Source organism: Mustela nivalis (assembly GCF_964662115.1).
Source record: "Mustela nivalis genome assembly, chromosome: 7".
Classification (NCBI taxonomy): Eukaryota; Metazoa; Chordata; class Mammalia; order Carnivora; family Mustelidae; genus Mustela; species Mustela nivalis.
The window spans coordinates 66,282,432-66,297,127 of record NC_139026.1 but is presented as its reverse complement, the minus strand read 5'-3'; the positions used below and the strand labels follow the sequence as shown (position 1 = coordinate 66,297,127).

General features: G+C 38.3%; 1 protein-coding gene across 1 annotated transcript in view; it reads left to right on the top strand.

Annotated features, from left to right (window-relative positions):
- The window catches only part of LOC309868825 (liprin-beta-1-like), a gene marked incomplete at its 5' end in the record, with an annotated part of 46,012 nt that overhangs the window by 6,425 nt on the left and 24,891 nt on the right, over positions 1-14,696 (top strand). The window contains 3 exons of the mRNA XM_082739010.1: positions 1,244-1,358; positions 4,568-4,629; positions 7,778-7,862. Of these exons, the coding sequence (XP_082595136.1) occupies positions 1,244-1,358; positions 4,568-4,629; positions 7,778-7,862 (262 nt within the window). The remainder of the gene's footprint in view (positions 1-1,243; positions 1,359-4,567; positions 4,630-7,777; positions 7,863-14,696) is intronic.

The following is a 14,696-nucleotide window of genomic DNA, read 5'->3' as shown; positions in this document are numbered from 1 at the left end:
ATCTGTTTTTTTAAAAATACATTTAAAAAAGCTGATGGAAGGGCCAGTGCGATCCCTGATGTTGTTTTCAGAAACATATGAAATAATTAATGAAAAATAATAAATGGGCAAAATAAAAATATTCATTTAGAAATTTGATCTCATTCTCTTAGAGTACCTGAGATCCAAGCTTGGTAAAATAGTTGTAAAAATGCACCTGGAAAAAGATATCCATTTTGCCTCAGACTGCTTCTTCCTTTGGGACTTTCTTACAGGTTAACTGTATCATGACAGTGAGTTGAAATTACTGCTGTAAAGAAGCTTTTTGCCAGTGCTACTGAAAATTCCTTGTACTTGGGATCCATGCCTATCATAAGTAAAAAGTATAGGGCCAGCTTTCTTGCGTCTTTGGAGATCTTCTCATAGTACTAAACACAATACCTACCTTAAGAGACTGAAAATAAAATGTTTATCAGTTATAAAAATACACTTATTAGCACTGCAGAGCTTTATTTTCTGTGCTAAAAAAAGCCAGCAAAATTTCAGTTTGCTAAAGCTAATTCTTCACCAAAATTAAACTGAAAATTTAACATTAGTAAATAGAATATTGGACTTGGAATCTTTAATAGCTACATAGTAGACAAGAAGGGGGGGGGATTTAAAATCTGTTAAATCTTTTTTCCATTGTTGTGGGAGACTCTGTCCTTTTATTTTGGTGATGAAGATGAATTAGTTAGTCCCATGATTTGGCTAACATTGTTCACCACTTGCTACCTTACCCATCAATTAAGCTCTGCCTTGTTCATGCTCAGGGAACATGAATGCCATCTTGAAATACTAAATAAATCTCAGTCAAGTCTTGATATATATTTTCCAATTTGCATTTTATTTTGCTTTTATGACACTCGGGGTCTAATTTGATTATCATCCTGGATTAACTGGGGGAGGGTTTTTTTTGTTTGTTTAACATAAGCTTTAAAACTTAGGCTACTCAGGTCCTAATTACACTTTAAAGCATTTTGTTTTAATTTGGTCACACAGAAACTTGAAACACTTATTCCAGAATTATTAGACATTGACCTTCATTAATTGTCTTGCTTCCTGCTTCCTCTTGCCACTGTCTGGTTTCTGAAGTCTGCATCTAGATTCCTATCGTTTTTGTTTCATTCCCAAAAACTCATTATTGACTTAAGAGTTAACATGCTCCCTGAATATTCTCCTTTAGTCATAATTCCCTGTTGTAAAACGAGCTTATCATTTGTAGGACGAACTGGCATCTTTAAAAGAACAGCTGGAAGAGAAGGAATCTGAAGTAAAAAGGCTACAGGAAAAACTGGTGTGCAAGATGAAAGGAGAAGGGGTGGAAATTCTCGATCGAGGTGGGCACATACATTTGACATTTGTTCTCTTACTTTCTTAGAAACCTCCCTGTGCAGCCCTCCCTTCCTCCCCACACCTGCAAAAGAACCCCGTGTCAGTGGTGAGTCCTTTCAGAGAAAGGAGAAGGGTAGCGGAAACCAGCTGAGGCCAGGACAGCAGGGCCTCCTCCGAAACTCTTCCCTGTGCCTGGGGATCTAGTAGCTTCCTCTTCAGCAGCTGGAGGAGAGCAACTCTGTACTTCATGCGGTGTTTATTATGCATTACTAAGTTGTGAATTCTGTTGAGACAGTTCTTGTTCTGATGGCAGTACAAGGAAGTGATAGAAAGCATTAAAAGGGAACATTATCATGTCCCAGGTTTAATCTCCCTCTGAACTGAACTTGAAACAGCATGAACTAAGAGATTTAGAAACCGTTCCTTACACTTTTGAGAGAAGAGAGGAAAGGACTTTGCATCTTTGGAAGATCAAGGAAAATTTCTTATGGTGGACTGAGCCCTCAACCTGCTAGAAAGCAAAAATAATCCTCTTTTTTGAAAACGTGTGTGAATTTATCAAAAATTTTTCTCATAACTGAGGAAGTTTGTCTTGAATATTGTATGGACTGTCATTTTTAATACACGTTATATGTGATAGAAAATAACTTGAATGAAATGTGTTTTTTATGTTATATTTGGAAATATAAATGCACAGAACACCTGACAACACTAGGTTTGATTTAACCTTTCTTTGCTATTATAAATCACTGTGGCATGCAAACTACAAAGCAACTTCTGACTCTTGAAACTAAAAATTCCATTGAGTGTAGCTTTAGTACATTTTTATGTGAGCATCGGTAACCTCACTGTCTGAATAATGAAGGGCTTCAGTTAGGTTACCTATAATGTCTTTCTTGGTTCTAGAATACCCTGGCTTTATATCCCTGTAGTTGTAATTCCCTATGGATCAGAAAGCTAACTCATCAACCATTGAAGGATTTTTCCCCCCTTGTGTATTTTGGCATATAATAGAATTCTGGCGTTGTGTTTTTTTGTTTTTTAAGGAAGCTCTACACTCAACATGGGGTTGGAACTCACCTCCCCGAGATCAAAAATCACATACTATATACTGACTGAACGAACCAGCAAGGCATCCCTAGATTTGTGTAGTCTTTAAAGGACGTTCACAGATAGGTCATGCCTTTAGGGTTTTAAGAATAAAATGGAATCATGTTGTGGGCTAGAGGACGTGTTGGAGTAGTGGTTCCCAAAGACGGACGCTGGTCTATGAACTGCTTATCGCCAACACACAGCCCGATAAACACAAGAGTCGGGAGCAATGTTTAGAAACTTCATAGCAATCTGATGTTGGCATAAGATCTCACTGCGTGATCAGTGGACTCATCTCATTGAACGGGAGGTAGACCACGTCAGAGTCATTGAATTTGAGTGGTGAGGTTCATGTGTCCTAAGCCAAGTGCTGGGCACATTCAGGAAAGCCATGTGCTGACCCGTAATGGAAATGTTACAACCAAACATCACTAATGGTGTTTTCACCCCGTAGAGTATAAGGACTGCTTGTATTCCACAGACCTAACTTTAATATGCCAGGAAATAAGGGTTCACAGAGAAGAAGTGACAGAGGTAGGAACTCAAATCTAGGTCTTTGGATGAATTATATTCTCTTTCTAACCTTACACAGAGCTTCATGCATTGCAGTACCATTCCTAAAGCCACAAAATAGTGTTTAATATTCAGTTTTTATAGGGTTAGCTTCTTTATCTTAGGCAAAAGGCTAAATAATAGTACTTTAAAAATATTTATTGTTGTAATGTATATACTAACTTCCAATTCGATGGGTTTTCCTACACAGATGAAAATTTTAAAAAGAAGCTCAAAGACAAAGTAAGGTTTTTGGTGTCTTTCCATCAGCCTTTAAATTCACCAAAAGTACTACTTGGACTGTTCTTTGCATGTGTTTTAAAAACATTTATCTCACCAAAGATGTGAAGTTGCTTCATCGATAAGCTCTCCATTTCTTCAGAGTGCACAAAATAGAGCGTATATAAACAAACAGTAAAAACAAGGAGTAAAAGGTCATTTTGCTGATTTTTCCCCCCCCGATTCAGCCCTTTTGCTCCACAGGGTATAGCAGAACACCCAGAGTAACAGAGGGGAGGAAGAATTTTTTTTGTAGTTCGGGAGACAGAGTATCTGAGGAGAAAATTACTTTTCAAGGTTTTGTAGCCCACTTCTTCCCTGAGATCTACATTAGGAACTAAACATACCCTGTTGGTGTTAGACAAGATTGTACCCAGGCTGATTAACAGAACCAGCCTCATCGAGATAAATCATTAATTAATAGACTCTTTCCTCCAGATGTTGAATTCTTACACCCAGAGAATTGGGCATCAAAAAAAAAAAAAAGGCATTTTCTACAGAATATACCTTCATATTGAAAGTGTTTTATCAGTGATGAATGATGCATTTTAAAACTTACCTTAAGTAGTAGTTTGTTTGTTTGTTTTTCTCAGAAGCAGGTAACCTTAGCTCAATTTTTTTTTCTGTTTGAATTTTTTAAAATTTGTGATTTCGTTTTAGGTTGACATTTCATCTTAAAATATTGGTTCTTTTATTATTAAAGTAATGTGCTTTTGTATTTGACTGTCAAATTTTAAGGAAAATCACATTTACCTTTTAAAATAGTGTCATAAATGATGTTTATAGATGAAGCAAAGTACTTATCCTTCTGTATGGAACCTACAACCACCTTCATAGCATGACTGCTATTGATGCCACATTCCATCAGGCTCTTGCCATTCATGCCTCCATCTTGGTTAAAACTGAGTATCCTGTCCTCTGCTTATGTCATTGTGTACACCGTCCATCGCTTTCGCCCACTGCTTTCTAGGTTTCTTGTTTCTTTTTTTTTTTTTTTAATTGAAAAGCCGTGTTTTCATGGTTGTAGCACTGAAATTTCACCTTCCGTGTTCTCGTGAGGATTTTGTTATTGCTTCGAGAGAGGGTAGTTAGCTCTGACCCATATTGTTTGCTTCCTGGAGTGGTAACTATTCAGGCGACATGGAAGGTGTTCATTTTTCAGATTTTCCCCAAAAGAGGATATGGACGGTAAACATTTCATTAAAACACTTCAGTCTGAAGAGTCAGCCCCTTGTTATTGTCACACACCTTAACAAAACTGACTTCTGACGTGTTCTTGTGATATTTTCAGATATTGAAGTGCAAAAAATGAAAAAGGCTATGGAATCTTTGATGGCAGCAAATGAAGAAAAGGTATCTAGATGAAATTAAAGTATTTATGTGGGTGTGTACCACCATTTTGATCACTCCATGAGTTTTCTTGAGATATGCCAGGTTGGAAGAACCCTACACACTACTGATGTTGAGGGACAGCCGTTCTGCCTTTCTACCTTCATGTGCCTGCTCTCGGTGATGGCAGTTGTCATTGTGACTGTGTGGGTAGAGTGGTGACCGGCAGCACTGGGTCCACTGAGATCTCCCTCTCCCACCTCCCTGTGAATCTGGAAAAATGTTCAAGCCCTCAGATCATTTCTTTATATTCAGGTGGGAAATGAGAGAAAGGATACAGTCCATAGTGCATCCTTTCTGGGCTCGCATGAACTCTGAAAGGGGTGGTCCCTGACAACTGTTAGCTTCCCGATGAGGTTAATTTTCTTCATATCATTTTCTTCACACTCCTGGATTCTTTCACATGAGGGATTGTCTCTGTTCTCCTGAGAGGTGAGATACGAGAACAGAGGCATCAGTACCATGAAATAAAATATGGCCCTAGGCTGTCTTTTAGCTTTGTTGGCCAAATGCCAGGGACTCCAGAGTCTTCTTTCCTGTTGCTTCACTGATTTCATTCTGATGAGAGCAGGGAAACAGTGTCCTCTAAAGCAAGGTGTTTTTTCATGGCCTACCTGATCAGCCATATACCCAGCGGACAGCAGCAGTCGGGTTCAGCTCGCATCATCAGAACTACTCTTACACCTCATGTTACTCAATGAATAGGACAAGGAGGCATTTTCCCAAGAAAAGAGTCATTTCAAGGAAGTAAAAAAACAAGCAACTGCCAAAGAACTTTGCCTTGATCTTTTTGTCTCAGCTTGTTTCTTTCTCTAATTCTTGTGTTCTCTGTTTTACTCTATATTTTTGCCGTTCATTCTCTTTATTTGCTCTTTATTAGGAAATAAACTCATTGCCCTCTCCACCCACCTATATTTAGGTTTCTTTTTGCTAGTCTTTACCACTGTGGAATAAAAAGGAAAGTCATTAGCAAGGGGCCCATGTAGTTTTTACTTTTTTTTTTTTTTTAAGATTTTATTTATTTGAGAGAAAAACAGCGAACAGGGAGCTTGATATGGGGCTTGATCCCAGGACTCTGGGATCACTACCTGAGCCAAAGGTAGACGCATAACTGACTGAGTCCCCTCGGTGCCCCCATAGCTTTTACTTTTAAAAAAGTAATCACAAATTCATTTAGTCTTAATTTCTCTCTCTCAAAAAGCATCAATAACAAACAAATCTCCCAGTGTTGACTGAGGGCTTACTAGACATTCAAACTGCTTTAGGAGCACCAACGCTGACATAAGTTTTTAGTAGTTCCAGAAGGCTTCAAAGAGGTTGCATTTGAGCAAAATCTGAGGAAAGGCAAGAGTTGTTTATCAGGAAAACGAAAGCTGCTAAGGAGAGTATCTATGAACTAAACATGTCTCAAAAGCCCAGACTTGGCACAGCCTAGTGCATGTTGGGAAAGTTCAGAATGAGATAAGGTAGAGGGGTATATGACGCTGACATTTACACAGGTTGACAGGGTTTTTGAAAACCTTATTTTGGATTTGAGGGCTCCTGGGTGGCTCAGTTGGTTAAGCACCTACCTTCGGTCAGGTTACGACCACAGGGTCCTGGGATTGAGCTCCACATCAGGTTCCCTGTGGGAGCCTGCTTCTCCCTCTCCCTCTGCCCCTTCCTCCTGCTTCTTCTTCTCTCACTCTCACCCTCTTTTTGTCTCGAGTAAGTAAAAGTCTTTGAAGTAATTTTTTTGGGGGGGATTTGAGAACAAGTTTCTAGTTTGAGTAATGAGGTGAATGATAGTGCCCTCAAAGAGTTAAGGGAATCTAAGCTCAAGTACCAGGGGCAAATAATGAGCTTAATTTTAGAGACATTCACTTCGATGTGCTCATGGGACTTTTAAAAGGAGATTTCTCATAGAAAGTTGGAAAATGAATCTAAATTTGGGGGTTAATGTATAATTATAGATGGGGTAGGGAGTGAACCCAGTCCATTTTAGGAAAAATACAGAATTATAGATTTTCGGAGACTAAGCTATAGTTGATATGTAAATTAGCTTTTGCTCCATGACAAATCACATTTATTATTTCTCATACTTCTGATGGTTGATTAGGGGGTTCTCCTGGTCTGGGCTGGCTTTGTTGATCTCTGCAGTTAGCTGGTGGGTGGGATGGGGCTGGATGGTCTAGGCTGGTGTGACTCCCATGTCTAGTGATTAACATCCTTGCGTAGATTGGGCCCATCTGGGATGTCTCTTTTCCAAATGATATCTCGTCTTCCATTAGACTAGCCTGTGCTTCTTCACATAGTGAAGGTTCCCTGGAGCAGAGAGAGAGGGCAAACCCTAACCACATTTGTTGATATCTCTTTGACCAAAGCAAGTCACATGGCCAGGCCCAAAACCAGTGAGAGAAGAGCTAGGGAGCCCATTTTTTTAGGATCCACCAGAGTGGGGGTAAAGGACAAAATCTTAAAGCACTAACATTTTATAGACTGGGCTGGGTAGATAGTGGAAGTAGAATATCTATCTGGTCAAGGGATTAAGAAATCAAAATAGAAGAAAAGAAAGAGTGGAAAGAAAAGTGAAGGAAAAAGGAGGAAAGAGTGGGGTCAGTCAAGTATCAGAGGTCAAATTAGAAAAAGGATGAAAAGTTCTCTTATTTTTAGTAAATGTGAAGTCTCTGATGACTCTGATGACTAATTGGTACAACTTTGGCTGAGTGTTTTGAGAAGAGAAAGGCCAGATTATGATTGATGACAGCAGGTAAAGACAACAGGTGTAGTAGATCTTTCTTTCAAGACCTGCCCATAAGTTGGAGAGGAGAATAATTAAAGTTGATTTTTTTCTTGTTTTGTTTTTGTTTTTGTTTTGTATCTTATTACCTTGTTTTGTTTTTGTTTTTAAAGATGGCAGCTGAAGGATAGGATCTCTAAATTTAGAGGTACTTTTTCTCTATCTCTGATGTACGTAGGAAAACTGGTAAAATGTAGATATTACCAGTTTTACTAAAGTTTAGAAATATTCCTTGAATAATGTAAATAATTCATGTCTCCCTATTCTTTGTGTTGCAATTACTTTTACTGTTTAAAGTCATAGTTTAAAGATGACAATTTATTTTATTAATAGGATCGGAAAATAGAAGATCTTCGACAGTGCCTGAATAGGTACAAGAAGATGCAAGATACAGTGATACTGACCCAAGGTAAAAAAGGTACTGTAGCTCTATAGGTTTTTCTACTTTACTTGATTTTAAGTGGCTATGAACTTTAACATTTGTTTTCATTTTCCTGGAATATCCATTATTCCAAAATAGTTTGTTTATTCATTTATTCAACAATATCATTAGGAAACAATATCACACACTTTCTTGGTGAGTAGGCCAAAGAGAATACTGTGGACTGGTTGGTCAAGGAGAACCTCTGTGTGGAGTTCATCAGATAGCATTCTAGACAGAACAGTGTGTTCTAGAGCCTGGGGGGAGGGGCATCTGGGTGGCTCAGTGGGTTAAGCATCTGCCTTCAGCTCAGGTCATGATCCCAGGGTCCTGGGATCGAGTCCTGCATTGGCCTCCCAGATCAGCAAACAGTCTGCTTCTCCCTCTACCCTTCCCTCCTGCTTATGCTTTCTCTCTCTCTCTCAAAAATAAATAAGTAAATTTTATTCATTCATTCATTCATTTATTTATTTGTTTGTTTGTTTGTTTATTTATTAAAAGAGCCTATGGGGAAAATGGGCTCGGTGTATTTAAGTAGTAAAAAGACCGTTGTGACTGACTGGAAGGAAGTGATCAGGGGGAGAATGAGAGGAGATGAGCCGAGCGGATAGAAGTTAGCGTTGGCCAGGTCAGGCAATGTGAGGCATTCAGCTCTGTGAGCCCAGAGGGATCCACGGAAGGGTTTTTACAAGTCTGCGGCATTTTCGTAACAAATGGACCATATTGGGAGGAGGGAGCAGTATCAGAAGAAGAGAAGCCAGTCAAGAGGCTCTTGCAGGATTCCAAATGGAATGTTAATAATGGTACTGATTAGAAACACATTTTGGTGTTCGAACTAACACAGTGGTGTGACGAATTAGATGAGAGTGAAGAAGAGGAAAGAATCAAGAAAGACTGATGTTTTTGACTAAAGCGACCGGGGGTGGGGGGTGGGTGTGTGATGATTCCATTTACCAAGGTAGCGAAGCCTAGTGAGGGCGCACTGAAATGATTAAGGGGGGTTGTGTTCAGCTTTGAATGTGTTAAGTTAAAACATAAAATAAAACCAAAACCATAAGACATCTAAGTAAAAATAGTCACGCTTTGATGGGGATTAAGGAGTGCACTTGTTGGGATGAGCACAGGGTGATGTTGGGAAGTTTTGAATTACTATATTGTATACCTGAGACTAGTATTACACTGTATGTTAATTAGAATTAAAAACTTAATAAAATAGTTATGCCTTTTGATGTGGTATTATTCTATAGGTGCATGGTTCAGTTGGCCATCCTCAAATGTGGAAAATCTCTGGGGGTCATTTAAAACAAAAGTGTTAAGAACGTTGGAAGTTTTCTCATTCATTAGCAATGCAAGGTGGGGTTATTTGCTCTAAAAGTAAACATGAGTAATAAATTTTTTCAGAGATACTTGTGAAATACTCAGATTTTGGAATTTCAATTTCGATGAGTTCAAAAAGAAAGAAAATCCTACTTCAGACGAGGATTTCTGAGAGGGGAAAAAAAAATGGATCTTCATCTTATTTTCCACAGGACTTAGTGTATGTTAAAATTTTAAATATCCAAATGAGCAAGCAAATGAACCTCTGTCAGTGTTCTTACAGCGATTCTCATCACTCAGCATTTTCTCTGCCTTCAAGAGAGTGTCTCTTTTTAGACAGTATTGCAAATTAACAAGTGATTAATTTTTACGTAGTCATAACATTTATTTTTTTTTAAAGATTTTATTTATTTATTTGACAAAGAGAAAGATCACAAATAGGCAAAGAGGCAGCTGAAAGAGAGGGGAAAGCAGGCTCCCTGCTGAGCAGAGGACCCTGAGATCATGACCTGAGCCGAAAGCAGAGGCTCAACCCACTGAGCCACCCAGGCACCCCTGTAGTCATAACATTTAAAACAGTATTTGATTTTATAGAATCTCAATACTGTAGTTTTTATATTTAAAAATCAAAGGAAAATATTAATTTCTATAATTATGAAACATAAGAAAATCAAGAAAAGAGGTATTCTTCATAATTGCACTGACATGATCATTTTTGTCAGTTTCATGGGGTTTTTTGTTGTTGTTGTTGTTTGTTTAATCTGGTTTTGTTTTAAAATAGACTCCATGACCAGCATGGAGCCCAACATAGGGCTTGAACTCACGACCTGGAGATCAAGACCTGAGCAGAGATGGAGTCTGACGTTTGGAGCACCTGGGTGGCTCAGTTTGTTAAGCGTCCGACTCTTGCTTTCAGCTCAGCTCATGATCTTATGGGTCGTGAGATCAGGCCTTACCTTGGCTCTGCACTCAGGTGGAGGCTACTTGAAGATTCTTTCCTTCTGTCCCTCCCCTGGCCTGTGCGTGCATGCAATGCTCTCTCTCTCTCAAATAAGTAAATAAAGCTTAAAAAAAAAAAAGAGAGAGAGAGAGACACTTAACCAACTGAGATACCCAGGCACCCCTCCTGTACTTTTTTTCATCTTTTTTAATGCATATAAAATGTGTAGAAAAAGGAGGTTGTTTTTCGTTTTCTTTTCCAAAGTTAGTTGTATTATTTTACATTGCCAACAGCAATGTATCACTTGCCAACACTTGGTATGGTATTTGAAACTTCACAATCCTGTACATTTGATATGATTTTGATTTAATTGGTTTAGTGTTTAAGTATTCTCGTCACAAGTCCCTCATGATGAAAAGTATTGGACATCTTATCATGTACTTACTGACATTTGTATATTAAAAAGAGGGAGTTTTTAACCACCATTGAAAATTATGTCCTGTTCTAATGAACAGTTTATAAACAGTGATTTCTAACTAGTATTTGTATTTACTTAGTCCTTAGAGAATGCGAATAATACCTACATTTTAATGAACTTAGAATAAATGCCTAATAAAAATATAAGAAGGTAAGTCTAGTTAACAGCTTTAAATGAGTTTAGGATTTTGTACTATTCAGAGAATAGTGTTTTAAGCATCAATTTTTGGTTTTAAAAAAGAATATCTGACATAGTTGTTCAGCAGCTAATCCTTTTCATTGCTGAAGATGTAGAAGTAGTTCTCAAAGTTGGCCGCTTTCCTGGGTATGTGGTTGCATTTGTCCATAAGGCTGTTCTTTCTTCTTTAAAATAAATGGCACAGAAGGATCATCTTAAGGAATCAGAAGATTGCCTATTGTTGTTTTTTCTTCTTTATATGTATGTGGTTTTTGTTTTGTTTTGTTTTGTTTTGCTTTAAGAACACAGAAATGATGATGTGAGTGCTGTGAAATGTGTAAACCTGGCAATTCACAGACCTGTACCTCTGGAGATAAAAATACATTATTAGTTTATTAAAAATTAATAAAAAAATAAGAACACAAATGATGAATGATGAATATTGAGTTTCTCATGGTGACTGTGTTGCTGTTCAGAATTTGTTTGTTGTACCACTGATATTCTCCAGCTTGGTTGTTTCTTTTTTTTTTTTTAATTTTTTATTTTTTATAAACATATATTTTTATCGCAAGGGGTACAGGTCTGTGAATCACCAGGTTTACACACTTCACAGCACTCACCAAAGCACATACCCTCGCCAATTTCCATAATCCCACCCCCTTCTCCCAAACCCCCTCCCCCCAGCAACCCTCAGTTTGTTTTGTGAGATTAAGAGTCACTTATGGTTTGTCTCCCTCCCAATCCCATCTTGTTTCATTTATTCTTCTCGTACCCACTTAAGCCTCCATGTTGCATCACCACTTCCTCATATCAGGGAGATCATATGATAGTTGTCTTTCTCTGCTTGACTTATTTCGCTAAGCATGATACGCTCTAGTTCCATCCATGTTGTTGCAAATGGCAAGATTTCATTTCTTTGGATGGCTGCATAGTATTCCATTGTGTATATATACCACATCTTCTTGATCCATTCATCTGTTGATGGACATCTAGGTTCTTTCCATAGTTTGGCTATTGTGGACATTGCTGCTATAAACATTCGGGTGCACGTGCCCCTTTGGATCACTACATTTGTATCTTTAGGGTAAATACCCAATAGTGCAATTGCTGGGTCATAGGGCAGTTCTATTTTCAACATTTTGAGGAACCTCCATGCTGTTTTCCAGAGTGGCTGCACCAGCTTGCATTCCCACCAACAGTGTAGGAGGGTTCCCCTTTCTCCGCATCCTCGCCAGCATCTGTCATTTCCTGACTTGTTGATTTTAGCCATTCTGACTGGTGTGAGGTGATATCTCATTGTGGTTTTGATTTGTATTTCCCTGATGCCGAGTGATATGGAGCACTTTTTCATGTGTCTGTTGGCCATCTGGATGTCTTCTTTGCAGAAATGTCTGTTCATGTCATCTGCCCATTTCTTGATTGGATTATTTGTTCTTTGGGTGTTGAGTTTGCTAAGTTCTTTATAGATTCTGGACACTAGTCCTTTATCTGATATGTCGTTTGCAAATATCTTCTCCCATTCTGTCAGTTGTCTTTTGATTTTGTTAACTGTTTCCTTTGCTGTGCAAAAGCTTTTGATCTTGATGAAATCCCAATAGTTCATTTTTTCCCTTGCTTCCCTTGCCTTTGGCGTTGTTCCTAGGAAGATGTTGCTGCGGCAGAGGTCGAAGAGGTTGCTGCCTGTGTTCTCCTCAAGGATTCTGATGGATTCCTTTCGCACATTGAGGTCCTTCATCATTTTGAGTCTATTTTTGTGTGTGGTGTAAGGAAATGGTCCAATTTCATTTTTCTGCATGTGGCTGTCCAATTTTCCCAGCACCATTTATTGAAGAGGCTGTCTTTTTTCCATTGGACATTCTTTCCTGCTTTGTCGAAGATTAGTGGACTGTAGAGTTGAGGGTCTATTTCTGGGCTCTCTATTCTGTTCCATTGATCTATGTGTCTGTTTTTGTGCCAGTACCATGCTGTCTTGATGATGACAGCTTTGTAATAGAGCTTGAAGTCTGGAATTGTGATGTCACCAACGTTGGCTTTCTTTTTCAATATCCCTTTGGCTATTCGAGGTCTTTTCTGGTTCCATATAAATTTTAGCATTATTTGTTCCATTTCTTTGAAAAAGATGGATGGTACTTTGATAGGAATTGCATTAAATGTGTAGATTGCTTTAGGTAGCATAGACATTTTCACAATATTTTTTCTTCCAATCCAGGAGCATGGAACATTTTTCCATTTCTTTGTGTCTTCCTCAATTTCTTTCATGAGTACTTTATAGTTTTCTGAGTATAGATTCTGTGTCTCTTTGGTTAGGTTTATTCCTAGGTATCTTATGGTTTTCGATGCAATTGTAAATGGGATTGACTCCTTAATATCTCTTTCTTCTGTCTTGCTGTTGGTGTAGAGAAATGCAACTGATTTCTGTGCATGGATTTTATATCCTGACACTTTACTGAATTCCTGTATAAGTTCTAGCAGTTTTGGAGTGGAGTCTTTGGGTTTTCCACATATAGTATCATATCATCTGCGAAGAGTGATAATTTGACTTCTTCTTTGCCGATTTGGATGCCTTTAATGTCCTTTTGTTGTCTGATTGCTGAGGCTAGGACCTCTAGTACTATGTTGAATAGCAGTGGTGATAATGGACATCCCTGCCGTGTTCCTGACCTTAGCGGAAAAGCTTTCAGTTTTTCTCCATTGAGAATGATATTTGCGGTGGGTTTTTCATAGATGGCTTTGATGATATTGAGGTATGTGCCCTGTATCCCTACACTTTGAAGAGTTTTGATCAGGAAGGGATGCTGTACTTTGTCAAATGCTTTTTCAGCATCTATTGAGAGTATCATATGGTTCTTGTTCTTTCTTTTATTGATGTGTTGTATCACATTGACTGATTTGCGGATGTTAAACCAACCTTGCAGCCCTGGGATAAATCCCGCTTGGTCGTGGTGAATAATCTTTTTAATGTACTGTTGAATCCTATTGGCTAGTATTTTGTTGAGTATTTTCGCATCTGTGTTCATCAAGGATATCGGTCTATAGCTCTCTTTTTTGGTGGGATCCTTGTCTGGTTTTGGGATCAAGGTGATGCTGGCCTCATAAAATGAGTTTGGAAGTTTTCCTTCCATTTCTATTTTTTGGAACAGTTTCAGGAGAATAGGAATTAGTTCTTCTTTAAATGTTTGGTAGAATTCCCCCGGGAAGCCGTCTGGCCCTGGGCTTTTGTTTGTTTGGAGACTTTTAATGACTGTTTCAATCTCCTTACTGGTTATGGGTCTGTTCAGGCTTTCTATTTCTTCCTGGTTCAGTTGTGGTAGTTTATATGTTTCTAGGAATGCATCCATTTCTTCCAGATTGTCAAATTTATTGCCGTAGAGTTGCTCATAGTATGTTCTTATAATAGTTTGTATTTCTTTGGTGTTAGTTGTGATCTCTCCTCTTTCATTCATGATTTTATTTATTTGGGTCCTTTCTCTTTTCTTTTTGGTAAGTCGGGCCAGGGGTTCATCAAATTTATTAATTCTTTCAAAGAACCAGCTCCTAGTTTCGTTGATTTGTTCTATTGTTTTTTTGGTTTCTATTTCATTGATTTCTGCTCTGATCTTTATGATTTCTCTTCTCCTGCTGGGCTTAGGGTTTCTTTCTTGTTCTTTCTCCAGCTCCTTTAGGTGTAGGGTTAGGTTGTGTACCTGAGACCTTTCTTGTTTCTTGAGAAAGGCTTGTACCGCTATATATTTTCCTCTCAGGACTGCCTTTGTTGTGTCCCACAGATTTTGAACCGTTGTATTTTCATTATCATTTGTTTCCATGATTTTTTTCAATTCTTCTTTAATTTCCCGGTTGACCCATTCATTCTTTAGAAGGATACTGTTTAGTCTCCATGTATTGGGGTTCTTTCCAAACTTCCTTTTGTGGTTGAGTTCTA